This window comes from Aptenodytes patagonicus, chromosome 2 (assembly GCF_965638725.1).
Source record: "Aptenodytes patagonicus chromosome 2, bAptPat1.pri.cur, whole genome shotgun sequence".
Taxonomy (NCBI): Eukaryota; Metazoa; Chordata; class Aves; order Sphenisciformes; family Spheniscidae; genus Aptenodytes; species Aptenodytes patagonicus.
The window spans coordinates 130,666,779-130,679,330 of record NC_134950.1 but is presented as its reverse complement, the minus strand read 5'-3'; the positions used below and the strand labels follow the sequence as shown (position 1 = coordinate 130,679,330).

The 12,552-nt window shown below is 41.2% G+C and overlaps 1 protein-coding gene across 4 annotated transcripts in view; it reads left to right on the top strand.

The window, feature by feature from the left end:
* The first annotated feature begins 2,623 nt into the window (after window positions 1-2,623).
* RAB5A (RAB5A, member RAS oncogene family) overlaps window positions 2,624-12,552 on the top strand; it is a 21,395-nt gene continuing 11,466 nt past the window's right edge. The window contains exons 1-3 of one of the 4 annotated variants that reach the window (XM_076331211.1): window positions 2,983-3,065; window positions 5,070-5,219; window positions 9,229-9,479. In XM_076331211.1, coding sequence (XP_076187326.1) covers window positions 9,317-9,479 — 163 coding nt within the window. In that variant the 5' untranslated portion in view covers window positions 2,983-3,065; window positions 5,070-5,219; window positions 9,229-9,316. Of the gene's footprint in view, window positions 2,641-2,843; window positions 2,863-2,979; window positions 3,066-5,069; window positions 5,220-9,228; window positions 9,480-12,552 lie in introns of those variants that run through there. The other 3 variants (XM_076331213.1, XM_076331212.1, XM_076331209.1) reach the window with 3 other exon arrangements.

Genomic DNA, 12,552 nt, shown 5'->3' with positions numbered 1-12,552 from the left:
TTTCTTCGTAGCAGCCCGTATGGTGCTGTGTTTTGGATTTGTGACTAAAACAGTGTTGATAACACAGCAACACTTCAGCTACTGCTGAACAGCCCTTGCACAGGGTCAAGGCTTCCTCTTTTTCCCCGCTTTGTAGTCATCCCCACCCAGGGGGTATGCTGGGGGTGGGCAAGAAACCTGGGAGGGGAACACAGCCAGGACAGCTGATCCGAATTGATCAAAGGGATATTCCGTATCATAGAGCATCATGCTCAGCAATAAAAATTGGGAGGTAGAGAAAGGAGCTGGCTTCCAAGACGACTGCTGCTTGGAGACTGGTTGGACATTGGTCTGTTTGTGGGAGGTGGTAAGTGATTTCCTTCGTATTGCCTTCCCCCCCTCCTCTTTCCTTCATCTATTAAACTGTCTTTATCTTGACCCACAAGTTTTCTTGCTTTTGTTCTTCCCATTCTATTGTCTGTCCCGCTGCAGGGAGGTGAGTGAGCGAGCAAGCGAGCAGCTGCCAGGTTGGCTGGATGCTGGCTAGTGCTTGGATATATGTTTATAATGTATATAGTAAAAAACATCCGTTTATCAGGATTCTGATGTTTTGCTCAGCAAATCCCGCAGTCTAGTTGAACATACTGAAACCAGTCAGAAGGTTATGGCAAATAAGCAGTGCGTTAGGGCAGGATTACCTGATTTAAAGGGCAACTCTTACAAATACTCTGAAAGGCAGTCTTTACTGTAAGCTTTAGCAAACTCAGAGCTCAGAAAACTCACGTACTTTCAAACACATTTCTCTGGAGCTAGTCTGGCATTCTACATCACTGGTGAACTCAGTCTTTTTCACTTCTTTTAAGTTACATATTAGCCTTACAAAAAGCATTTATGTAAGTAATTAACTTTTACTTTGTAAAGCAGAATGGTGAAATTATTACTCTGAGGCCAATTTGCTAACAATGGAAAAGTACATGGAAAAGAAGAATTGAAGAAGATTAAAAGAAAAAGAACAGTCTGGTTTTATTCCATTCACTTTAGTAATTTTTAAAGTATTGATATGTCCATACTAGGGAAGGGAAAAAAAGACAAAGGAAAACACAAAAGCAGACAGATTGTTGATTTCCCTCTCATTCTACAAGGCCATCGGCTGTAATATTTTACAAGTAATGCGATATTTCTAAAGCAGCATTAAAGAGTGGAGATGATTAAAAAAAAAAAAGGCTGCGACATGATTGATTATAACTTTCTTTCTGTTCTCAGCATATTTCTAAAGTAGCAGCAACAACAGAAGATAAATCTGCATTGGCAAGAGGATTGACTGGACAACTAACACTAAAGTCATGTATTTTATGAATGAATGGCATAATGGAGCCTCAGCGCTAGTATAACACTGGCCATAGGCTTTCCCTAACTTAATTTTTGCTTCAATTATATACATGTGGTTGAACTAAAGCATATTTAGAGAAGACAGCAACATCAAATCTTGATTCAGTATTTCCAGTGATGGAGTATCTAAACGATCTTCATTAAATTGTACCAATGATTAAATACCATTATTGATAAACTTACTAAATGTCTTACCGATTCCGTTTTTTATTTCCTTCAAGTGCCAACTATTAGACCTTGTTAAATCTGCTGGACTGAAGAAACACTAATTGTCACTGTTTTGTTTCCTATACAGCCCGCTTATAGTCTGTGACCAAGTGATCCTTCCCCTTCCCCCTTACAAGGTCAGCAGGTCTTCACATCTTGCACTGTGAGGCAAGTTTTCCAGTCTTTTAACCATTCTTAAAGGCCACCCCTAAATTACCCTTAATTTTTTCAGCATTATTCCTCAGCTAGACACAAAGGCACACAGGATTACAAAGGCTTCACAAAATACACCAGTAACATGGAAAATCAGTATGTCCAACAATCTCTAGAGCAAGGTGTGTTGTTTAATATTTGCAAGTATTAAGTCAGATTGTTTGTATCCACCTACTAAGCCATCAAGACTCATTCTGTGTTAGCAACCTGTTCTCTTTAAGTTTTAGCACTCTCCCAATAATGAGCCTATCCCTAAGGCTTTATCAGTGGCCGTTCAATCTTTAAAAAGTTTGGTAAATTCCCAGTTGTAATTCAGATTTTCCTGTGCAGTTCCTTCTTTCAACTTATTTGACTAATAGCTTCGGAAACTGGTTCTCTTAAAGCATTAAACCAGGACTCTCCTGTCTGTGTGATACCCAGCTCCCACCCCTGGCACCTCAGCGGCCCCCTCAGGCTGCACTGCACCTGCAGTCCCTGGAAGACAGGCACGGAACATGCCCGGTCGCTGCCAGAGACGCTTCTCCTCGGCGTCGAGGAGAAGCAGGAGGTACGGGACAGCCGGCGGATCAGTCGGGCGAAGTTCCCACCCTGCTGACCGGCCGCCTTTGCAGTGACCAGCCGCTCCTCGGGCCTTACCCGGCTACAAAGCACAGGCAGCGAAGCTGGGCGGGGACGCCCCTCCCTCAGGCCCCGCGTCGCGCCTGTGCTCCCTCCGGCGGCTGCCGCGGGCCGGCGGGGGCGCCCGGCCCGCCTCGCGCCTCATCCCAGAGGCCGCCGCGCGGGCTGGCACGTGGCGACCGTTGCTGGGGGCGGGGAGGGGGGGGGGGGGTACCAGCCCCCCGCGTTGCCATGGTAACGGCCGGGCCCCGGAAGGGGGGGGGGGGGAGGAGGGGCAGAGGAAACAAAAGGAGGAGGGGGGGGAAAGGTGGGAAAGAAGCGGGGTCACGTGACGGGCGGGCGAACCGGAAGCGCATGCCGCGTGCGGGCCGTGACGTGGCGGCGGAAGTACGTGTGTGCGTGTGTGTGTTTTGGTCGGGGCAGAGGCGGCGGCGGCGGAAGTCGGCGGCGGGCTGGGTGAGGCACGGCTGCGCCCCCGCCCCTCGCCCCCACCCCTCTCCCGCGCCCCGCCGAGGAGCCGCCTCCCCTCCTCCCCCTCCTTCACCCGCCCTGCCCCGGCTCACCCGCCAGCCCCGCCGGACGGACAGACGTCGCTGCGCCGCCGCCCGGCTCCCCCTACTCCCCCCCTCCCCCGCGCGCGGCCGCCGCGGCCCGGCCAGGTGAGGAGGCGCTGGCGGGGCGGGGGGCCGCGCTCGCGGGGCGGTGGGGCCCGGGCGGGGAGAGGGGGGCGTCTGTTGTTTGGGCTCGGGCCGGCGGCCGCCTCCCCGGGCGCCGCCGCCGGGCCCTGCGGGAACGTTGGGCCGCGGTGCGGGCTGCCGAGGTGGGCAGCCCGGCGTGCGGGGAGGAGAGGCTGGTCCCTCCCTTCCCGTCTCAAAATGGCGCCCCCGATTTTCCCACTTCCCCTTATTCCTGTGCCTGGAAGGGAGCCGCGGGGGAGGGGAGGTGGTGGTGGCGGCGGCGGCGGCGGGGGTTGGAGGGGCTGGGCCGGGTAGAGCGGGGATCCTTCCCTGCGTGCGGGCTCTCCTGCAGTGAGTTATCGCTGTCTGGGTCCAGCTACAAGGGCAGGGTTGTTCCCTGCGAGTTGCTTGTGAGACATGGAAGGGGAGGTTGGGTGATGGGTCCCTCGCTTTCCCTTTCACTTGCGGCTGGAGGAGGGACGGTGAATAAGGTGGGAAGTAAAATACTCGGGCAGCACGTCGCCATCCGGGGGATCACGACAGGCCTAGTGTACTATTAGGTGTGCTCTACATAAGACTTAATTGGAACTAGACATAAAGCTAGAGTATGGTGGAGGAACAAACCTATGCCCTCTTATGTTTTAGAGGAGAGCTGAATTGTTTAAGAACTATCAAAGTGTTCCAAACGATAGGGCCATGAAAGGCTCTTCTGTCAGCGTTTTTGATTACTCCCCCCCCCCCCCCCCCCGCCTTGTGCCTCTTTCAGAGCCTGGGGATGGAAAAGAGGCTAATTAAGCAGCTGAAATTAATCAGCTTCTTCCACATAACGTTCAGACCAAGTAAAAAGTACGGCATCTTTGTTTTTTTCCAATTTGGTAGTGACTTTTCAGAGTTGCAGGCAGGCTAGATTGCATGTACGTATTGTTGTTTTGTAATAAGAAACATCAGGAAAAAGGTAGATGTTGGCTGAAGTGAGGTGGCTAGAGACAATGACAGTATAGTCATCATTACTTATATTTCCTGTATGATAAACCAGTTTATCTGAAAGCAGTTGGTACTATACATCATTCATATGAGCTTATGAGATGGTTATTATCGTTAATTGGAAGGCTATGATTTTTTTGCAGTGACTATGTTGATTCACTTGTTTAACTTACTGTCTTGTTATGTTTCAATATAAACTGGCTTACATGTGACAAGCATTTTGATAGTTGTATGTATCACTGTCTTGAACACTGCAGTAAGATGCCACACTAATTCTGCCAAACCTGGAAGGGAATAACAAAAAACTTGGTTAGTAGGAGTGCTTAATAAATAAGGCTTTTTAGATACTGCTTTTTAAAACATTAAGATAGTCCAGTATAAACAAATTTAAAGTAGATAATGGTTGCAACCTCAGCATTGTATGATCTCTCTCTGTTCATGAAGCGTGAAAAAGTTTATTAGAAATTACTACAAGAGTAAGTGCATTCGTGGTAAGAAACACTGTCATTTGCTCTGAAATATAAAAGTGGTGGAATGTTCCAGTTTTAAATTTGTCGTGAATTTTTGTTGTGGTCTCTGTATTTGATAATGCACTTAATCACATTCATTGTAGGAACACTGTTAGCTGTCTTAATCTCTTTAGTAGGCTGGCTTTTGTCACTCGTGTTGATATTTCTGTATTAGCTTTCTTGTAGTTTAAAGTAGGCACTGATCTGAATGCTTACATGACTGAATTATGCCATTAAATTGTGAGCTTGTGGGTATTGTCTAGGACTGTTGGCATTTTGTACACACTCAAATGTAATAAAATTTGTGCGGTGATCTGTTAAAATACTTACGACTTCTCTTTTGTAAATAAAACTCATTAACAAAGACTATCTAGCAGCATATAAATTTCTCTTCTAGAGTGGTGAGAATACCCAGCATCTGGTAAATTACTTGGTAGGATTAACTGGAGTACTTTCCTAATAATATGCTCCAAACTTTGTTCTGGCATTTCAGCATGGAGCTGCTGTGCCTTTGGGGGATATTCACAAGAAGAGCGAAAGTTCCTACTTATCAGAAGGACCTATGTATTTGTAGTGCCCAAGACTGCAAAATGGGCATTGCTTTTTAATATATGATGAACTTCTCACATTAAACTCCATAAAAGTAAGAAAATCTCCCTCATTTCTATCCATATAAAGCCATCCATCTAAGAAACTGTCACAGTATTTTCTTCAGCAGATTTTTATATAAGTAATTCCCTTACATAACTTCCATATGTATCAGTTTAAGAGCTTGGTTCAAGTCAAACAGTTGTGTACTTGCTTTTGTGTAGATGAATGAAGATGTCTTATCAAGGTTTTCTTTCTTCACATGTTCCAAACATTGATTACAAAGTTTGTCTAGCGTACAAAAATGGGGTGGGGTGGGGTGTGTGTGTGGTTAGTGGGTCTTTTCCTGGAAATTTGCACCAAAGCTAAGGGTAAAAAATAGGTATGGCTATTCTGAAGTAAGTGTTCAGAATTGTCTTGAAAGTGATTTGTCAAAAACGACTTGAATTTGCAGTGTGTGTAGGGTACTGAATGTAGTATTCCTCTCTTGTGTGGTGCTTTTTTTTACGGTTCTCAAGGTTAGTATTTTACAGATGACTTAAGGAACTGGAGAAGGAATGTGACCTGAGGCTTGAGCATGCATGGGGTCTGTAGCATTGAAATCTACTTGTAAATCCTTGTGATGCACTATGGTCAGCACACAAATGTGAAAAGAACAGGCGCAAAACATTCTGTAATGGCTATGTCAAACTGTAGTACTGCTTCCCTTCAGATTAAGACAATCTTTTCCTCATTTTTTTGTGTTTGTATGCTGCCGTGTTGTGAACTTACTGAACAGTTTCAGTATCATCTGAAACTTCAAAAGATGATGACTTCCATATACACTTACAGAAGGTGTTAGTGACTTTTTTAATATATCAAAATCATCTGGATGTGCTCTATCAGGTTTTCAGTCTTGCATTTTTTTTTTTATCCTGAGCTGTTAAAAAGTGGGTGGTATGACTGTAGTAGGTTTTATTATTAAGTTATTAGATATAATGATGTGACTATTGAATGAATGATGTTTGCAGTATGTTTCTGGGACTTGATGGCCTTCGTCTCAGGTGGTGTGATCTCTATCAGTTTGACAGCTGGTTATTTTTGTACGTGGTATCTGAGTGTCTATAATGGTTTCTGGTGAGGGGGGAGGGGTGTTGTAAGGGTGTAAACTTTGAGGTTCTCTGGTAACTACAGCTTTTGTAGATTGGGCATCTATAAAAATTGAATTAGGTATTTTTCTTGACAACCTGTTTCAGCTTTGGGTTCTGAAGGAGTTTTGCAAGGCATAGTAATTACTGTTTTGTAAGTGATACAAATCTGAATAACTAGAAGCTGTAAATGGCCAGTTGAAACAAATAGATATTATGCAAGTTAAATCAGTCTTGCCTGTTTTTCCTATCATACCTCCTTTTGCTCTCAATATGGGAACCAGCGAGCAAAAAAGTAGTCATAGCGAGTAACCAGTGTAGTGGGTTCATTTCCTCACTGTGTGTCATCTAGAAGTCACTTGCTCCAAAGAGTACTAACTCGCATGGTCGTTGGATGTAGTCCTTATGTCTTTATTAATGCTGCAGAGTCTAGAAAAACATGGGATGAATTAAGAGTAAAAGGTTTTAAATTATTTCATGGTTATCCAAGCACACTAGAATGCTACAGCAAACAGATGTATTTCATTTTAAAACAGAAGTAACTTAATTGTCTTCATTACTTTTCCAAAGGAAGAGATAAACAAATGACTAACAGTATTCTGAGCTACCTATATTTTGGCTATGCCTTGCTGCTTTCTCTCTTGCAGTATAATTAAGGAGAGATTAACTGTTGTCACTGATCTATTTTTATCCAAATTGCTCCACAACTTCTGAAGCGTATTTCAGCAGCACATGGGGGGGGGGGAGAGTCTTGCCTGAGAACCAACACACCAGCTGTGCATGAATTGTTTTATGCTGTAAGGATGAAAGGTCTGGTATTTTTAAAATAACTGCATCCATTCCTGTATTCTAAAATATTCAACCAAAATTAATTTAATGAGTAAGAATTTTAGTATGTAATTATCACGGTACTTAATAATAATGGTGGTGAGATACGCAGGGGCTTTTTTGGTTCATAGAAACATTTTTTCACTGTGGTACACTTTCACACATTTGTAAGAGCATATATCTAAAATTTGATATTAGATCATGCTGTGCAACTAAAATTTTAAAAAAATCTTGATTTAAGGATAACATAATAGTCAAACAGGACACAAACTCAGGACAGACAGGGATGAATACAGGTTTGGAATATCCTGCCTGGAAGAAGCTAGATTATTTTGAGAGGTATGGGAAAAGGAGCAACCTGAGCAAATAGGAGTGTCTTTAAGATGTTGAAAATATTTTTTCCTAAGACCTATATTCAAGTTCTGTCTACAGTGAGAAATAAAATACCAGTTTTTCAACTGTTATGTTAGTGGATAAATAATGCTAAGATTTTTCTCATTTATTGCATGGATATTAGTTTGTAGTATCTTAGTGGAGGATGGGGTTCTGCTAGAGTGCTAGAAGCACTTTCCAGAAAAGAAGATTCTTCAGGACTTGTGTTGAGTTTACAAAAGGGAGAGTTAGGAAGGAGAATGAAGGCTTAGTGTCTGAGCTGGGTATGTAGCAAACTGGAATGCTCAAGTGCCTGATAAATGTGCTAAGTGGTTTGAAATGGGAAGATGGCTAAAGACTACTGCTTGGTTTAAAATGTAGTTGCTTTACCATAAGGAAGAAAGAGCAAGAAGTCATTTGAAAGCAGTAGGTTTGCTTACCTTTTTGCAACATATGTATTAAAGCCATTTTCTGCATTAGGAGAATGTGCTCTAAACTAACTTGCATCCTAGATGCTAGAAAAGCCGTGTCTCCGCAGTGTGCACAATTCAAGTAAATAATCAACTGGAATAGGAAGAAGTTACAGGCTGGTGTTTTGGGGGGGGGGGTTGGGGGGGGGGTGGGTGTTGGTTTGTTGGGGGTTTTTTAGCAGAAATACAGAAGCAGATGTTTCTCTCGCTGAGAGCTGAGTCACCATCACTTAGGTATATTTCCTGTGGGTTCACTTGGAACTTTGTTTTGGGAACCGGGAGGAAAAAGAACACAGAAAATCATTATGCCAGTCTTTCATACAGCACTGCCTACCTGCAAAAAGATTTAATATCTACTGTTAAGTGTGTAAAAGCATAAATCTTAGGCTCAGAAGTGATACCAGCAGAGGCTTAAGGCTTCCCTGTCCATATGAACAAATATTGTATTTTAAGGAGTTTGAAAGAAGAGTAGGTAGACTAAGCAATACACTATTCATACTTGTTCTTAACAAAGATCTCTGTGAATATTGATCTGTTAGGGCATGTGTTAGTATTGGAAATAGCAATTTATCATCATATGATAGTTCTCTGGTGGCTTGCACAAAGTGATCTGGAATTCTTACTGGTCAAGGCAATCCATTTTTCTACATATGGAAGGCTTTGGATTTTTGCTCCTCAAAGTACAATTGTTAACTAGAGAAGGTATTAATAATTTGTATGTCAAGATCTTCTGTACTTTTATTTAAGGAAATTGCATTTGATATATGTGATAGAAGTGAATTGATGGAGTATACTTGCAAAGAACTTGATGTGGTGATTGAGTTTTCCCAATTTGCTCAATTTTTTAGCATCCTTTAGTGGTGCTGACTTCGGAATATTGCTTAGCAATAGCAAAATTATGGAAAACAATTATTTCTTGTAACTTGATATTTTACGAATAATGTGAAAGTCTGACTCTGTTGTGTTATACTTCAATCTTGATATGTTAAGAAATAAGAGACTGAAGTCTTGCAAGAAGAAACATAATTAGATTTTAATGTCCTAATTTGAAGCTTTAATGGGAAGACTAGGTATTGAAGAAAATTGGTTCATTTGTCATAGATTTTGTCTATAGTTGACATCTTGACAGCAATGGTAGCTGTACGCTGGACTATTGACTTTGGTAAATATTAGGACAAGTTATATGTAATCCATGTTGCATTAGCGAATTAGATTTTTCTTACTTGGTTTATAAATCTAATACCACCCACTGTCTTTTCATAAACAGGTTGTTACTGGCAGAAGCATCACTGAGATCTGAATCCTGGAACTTGCTTTCAAGAGCTTGAAACAAAGGACTTCTTTCTAATTTGGGCATGGCTAATCGAGGTGCAACAAGACCCAATGGGCCAAATGCTGGAAATAAAATTTGCCAGTTCAAACTAGTACTTTTAGGAGAGTCTGCAGTTGGCAAATCAAGTTTGGTGCTTCGTTTTGTAAAAGGACAGTTTCATGAGTTTCAAGAAAGTACAATTGGAGGTAAGAAAATTATCCTGTTAATTTGTTTCACGTTGAGTTTATATTGTCCTTGCCCTTGACAACCTTGAATGTAATGGCACTTTTAGAATGGGTCATTGACAGCAAGGATCAAAGCTGAGCCCTATGTCTCTAATTGAGAACCATAACTTCCTAAGCCAAAAGTTGTAGTTGGCACAAGGTTGTAGCAAACATCCATGTCAAGCGGAGAAAGCAAATGTGTGCTTGAACTGCACAGTTTTGAAATCTGGGCTTGATGTTACATTTTGTGGGTGGATGTGTGGCTGTTTTAATCGTGCTCTATGCTTAATGCATGAAATAACTGCTTAATAAGAATTAAGAACTTAGTTTCTATGAAAACAAAGTGCTGCATCTTCCAAAAAGGTTGTGTTGTCATTTATGCATCCTGGCTTTGCTTTTGATTTGGGAGAACTTGCTGCATTTCTGGATACACCTTTCTTTGTTAGTAATCACAGAATTTAATGTGCTGTTTTTACATTTTGTGACTTCAGACAAAACAGGTGCTGGCTACTAGAATTAAAAAAAAAAAAATCTTTTTAACTGTGAACAGATTTTATCACCACCCCCCCCCCCCCCCCCCCAGCAGATTTCTTGTTATATTGTATGGTGAAGTTGTTTGTGCTTTGAGCTGTATTCCTCCTTGGAGAAATTTAAACTTATCCTAAAACTACCTAATGGCATACAGACTTAAATAAAATACGGATTTTATGGATTGATAAATATTCTCCCTGTTGCTGCTTGCATGAATCAGTCTGTTTCATTGTAATATTTATGTGAAGCCCTTTCAGTGGTCTGTATGTGTCTTTACACATGAACAGTTGTTGAAATGTAAAAAATCTACAAAGCTTACAAAAATAAATACAAGCTGAATTTCATTGCATTTTTTTTTACCCTATTTCTAGCTGTTACATGTATTTTGTATATCTGTCAGCATAAATGGAGACCCACTTTTTTTTTCTTCGTTAGCAGTCTTACTAATGCTCACTTTTGGCTTTGTGCATTTTCTAATGGCTTTAGGATAAGTGTTAGTGTGAAGGGTTTCTGTATTATCTCATACAGCTATGTGGTAATATGGAGAGCATTCTCAAAGATCTATAGTGAATTAACTTCCCAATATCAATGTGCTTTTTGGTTAAAAAAAACACTGTTAAATTTAAGTGAAATTCATTGTTCAATTTCAGTGATCTCCAATTCACTTAACCTGCTTTTTATTTTTTCTTGTTGTAGTGTCTGGGTAGAACTAGGGATAACCCAAACCCTGTTACACCATTTAAAATCTGTACAGAAGTTAAACGAGAGCTTAAGTTCAAGTTCAGATATATAGAGTTTAGTGTAATCTCTGTATTAACTTGTGACTCTTCTATATAAAATAGAAACAAGGAAATGCCATATAATACAGCTGAGAGATATTAAATGTAGCAATGTTGGGATTCCGAAAAAGTTTTCTATAGAGAAAGCTGTCTAACTCTGTAGCTTGTAGTTGCCTAAGGCATAATTTTCTTTGTACACAGAAGGGCCTTTTAACAAAGAGAGGCTTATGTGCATTGTGAATCTGAATAAAAACATCTGAAAGAGAGTGCAGTTAAAGGCAGACATGTTGAATTGTATTGGTGTGTTTGATAACTAGACTTTGCCACTTCAGACTAGTGTAGCAATGCCTGTTAGTGGCTTAAGACAAAAGTATGGCTGTTAAGGATGATAGGCTTTCAGATAATTAACACAGCTGATTAATTGTCAATTTACTTGCAAGATCTTGCAAGAAGAAAGTTACTTTGTTTGCAGAAATTAACTAGCATTTTATGGTGGTTGAAATGTTCCTTTCAACAAAAAACAAGAGGATGTCATAGAATAAAACCTTTGCTATAATTCTCTTCCTGAGTACATCACTTCATTTATGGAGCGCAGGTACATTCTTCTGTTGAAGAGAATGTCTGTAAGAACTTCAAATTTCACTTGTTTAACATCTTGTTTCTGCCTTGGAGAAATACAATATTGAGCTGGTTCTGATGAGGAAGCCCTTAGTCTGATGCAGGATGTATGGTTTTTTCTCTTTATTTTGGTTCTGGGCTGCTTGGGGAACTACCAAGAGGAGCCTGTTTTACCAGTGCTTGGATATTTAGCATTTAGAGAGATTTATGGTGATTTAACATTGGAACATCAAAGCCTTTACCTTCTCCAACCTGCCTGCTCATCTGTGATGGATGCTAATACCCCTGAAGCAGGAACACCTGACCACTTAACTAGTCAGCTTCTGTATGGTAGTTACAGTGTCCTTTATAAAGCAAGATTGACTTGCTTTTGGTTTGCTGTAATAAGTTGAGTTGAAAGTTGCAGCAGTTTTGGAATGATTCATAGGCTATGATGTCTTGGAGTATGTGGGACAGGGTAACATTGCAGGTATGCAAGGGTTATGGGTCAGTGCCTCTTCCAACATTTGATTTAAATCGGCTACAATCTGTCAGTATGCTTAGTGATGGGAGTCCCCAGTTCAGCCAAGTAGGGGGCTTCTCTTAGCATTTCATCAAGCAGAAGGTCTTAATTTTTTTTCTTGTTGTTTGTTTGTGGAAGGAGCAAGGGCAAGCCAGTCCACAGTATTTCACTAAATATCTGTCATGACTGGAAAAACAACTCCAAGCATTCATGCTGGATTGCTCAAACTTTCATCTAAATTCTTGGAATTGTTGCATTTTCTGCTGTGTATGTACTGTAACTGACAATGTGACTATAAAGCAGGTAATCAAGACAGCTTGTCAGACCACTAATAGTTGTGTGCTTATTTTTAAACTTCAAAAGCTAAGGTAGAACAGATGGCTGAGTTAAAACTCAAAGGGTTAAGACAACCCAGTAGAAGGAAATCTGGCTTTTTAGTGGTTTTTCCCCCAAGAAATTCTTGAAATTCTAGCTTAGTTCTGTAATATGGGTTTCTATATTGTGTGGGTACTCACCTCCGTATTTCTAATATATACCTTAATCTGAATGGAAAAATCTTTACTAGGAGTAACTGTTTGAAGACTTGGAATAAGTTACTTACTGTTTTCTGTAATTCAAAGATCAT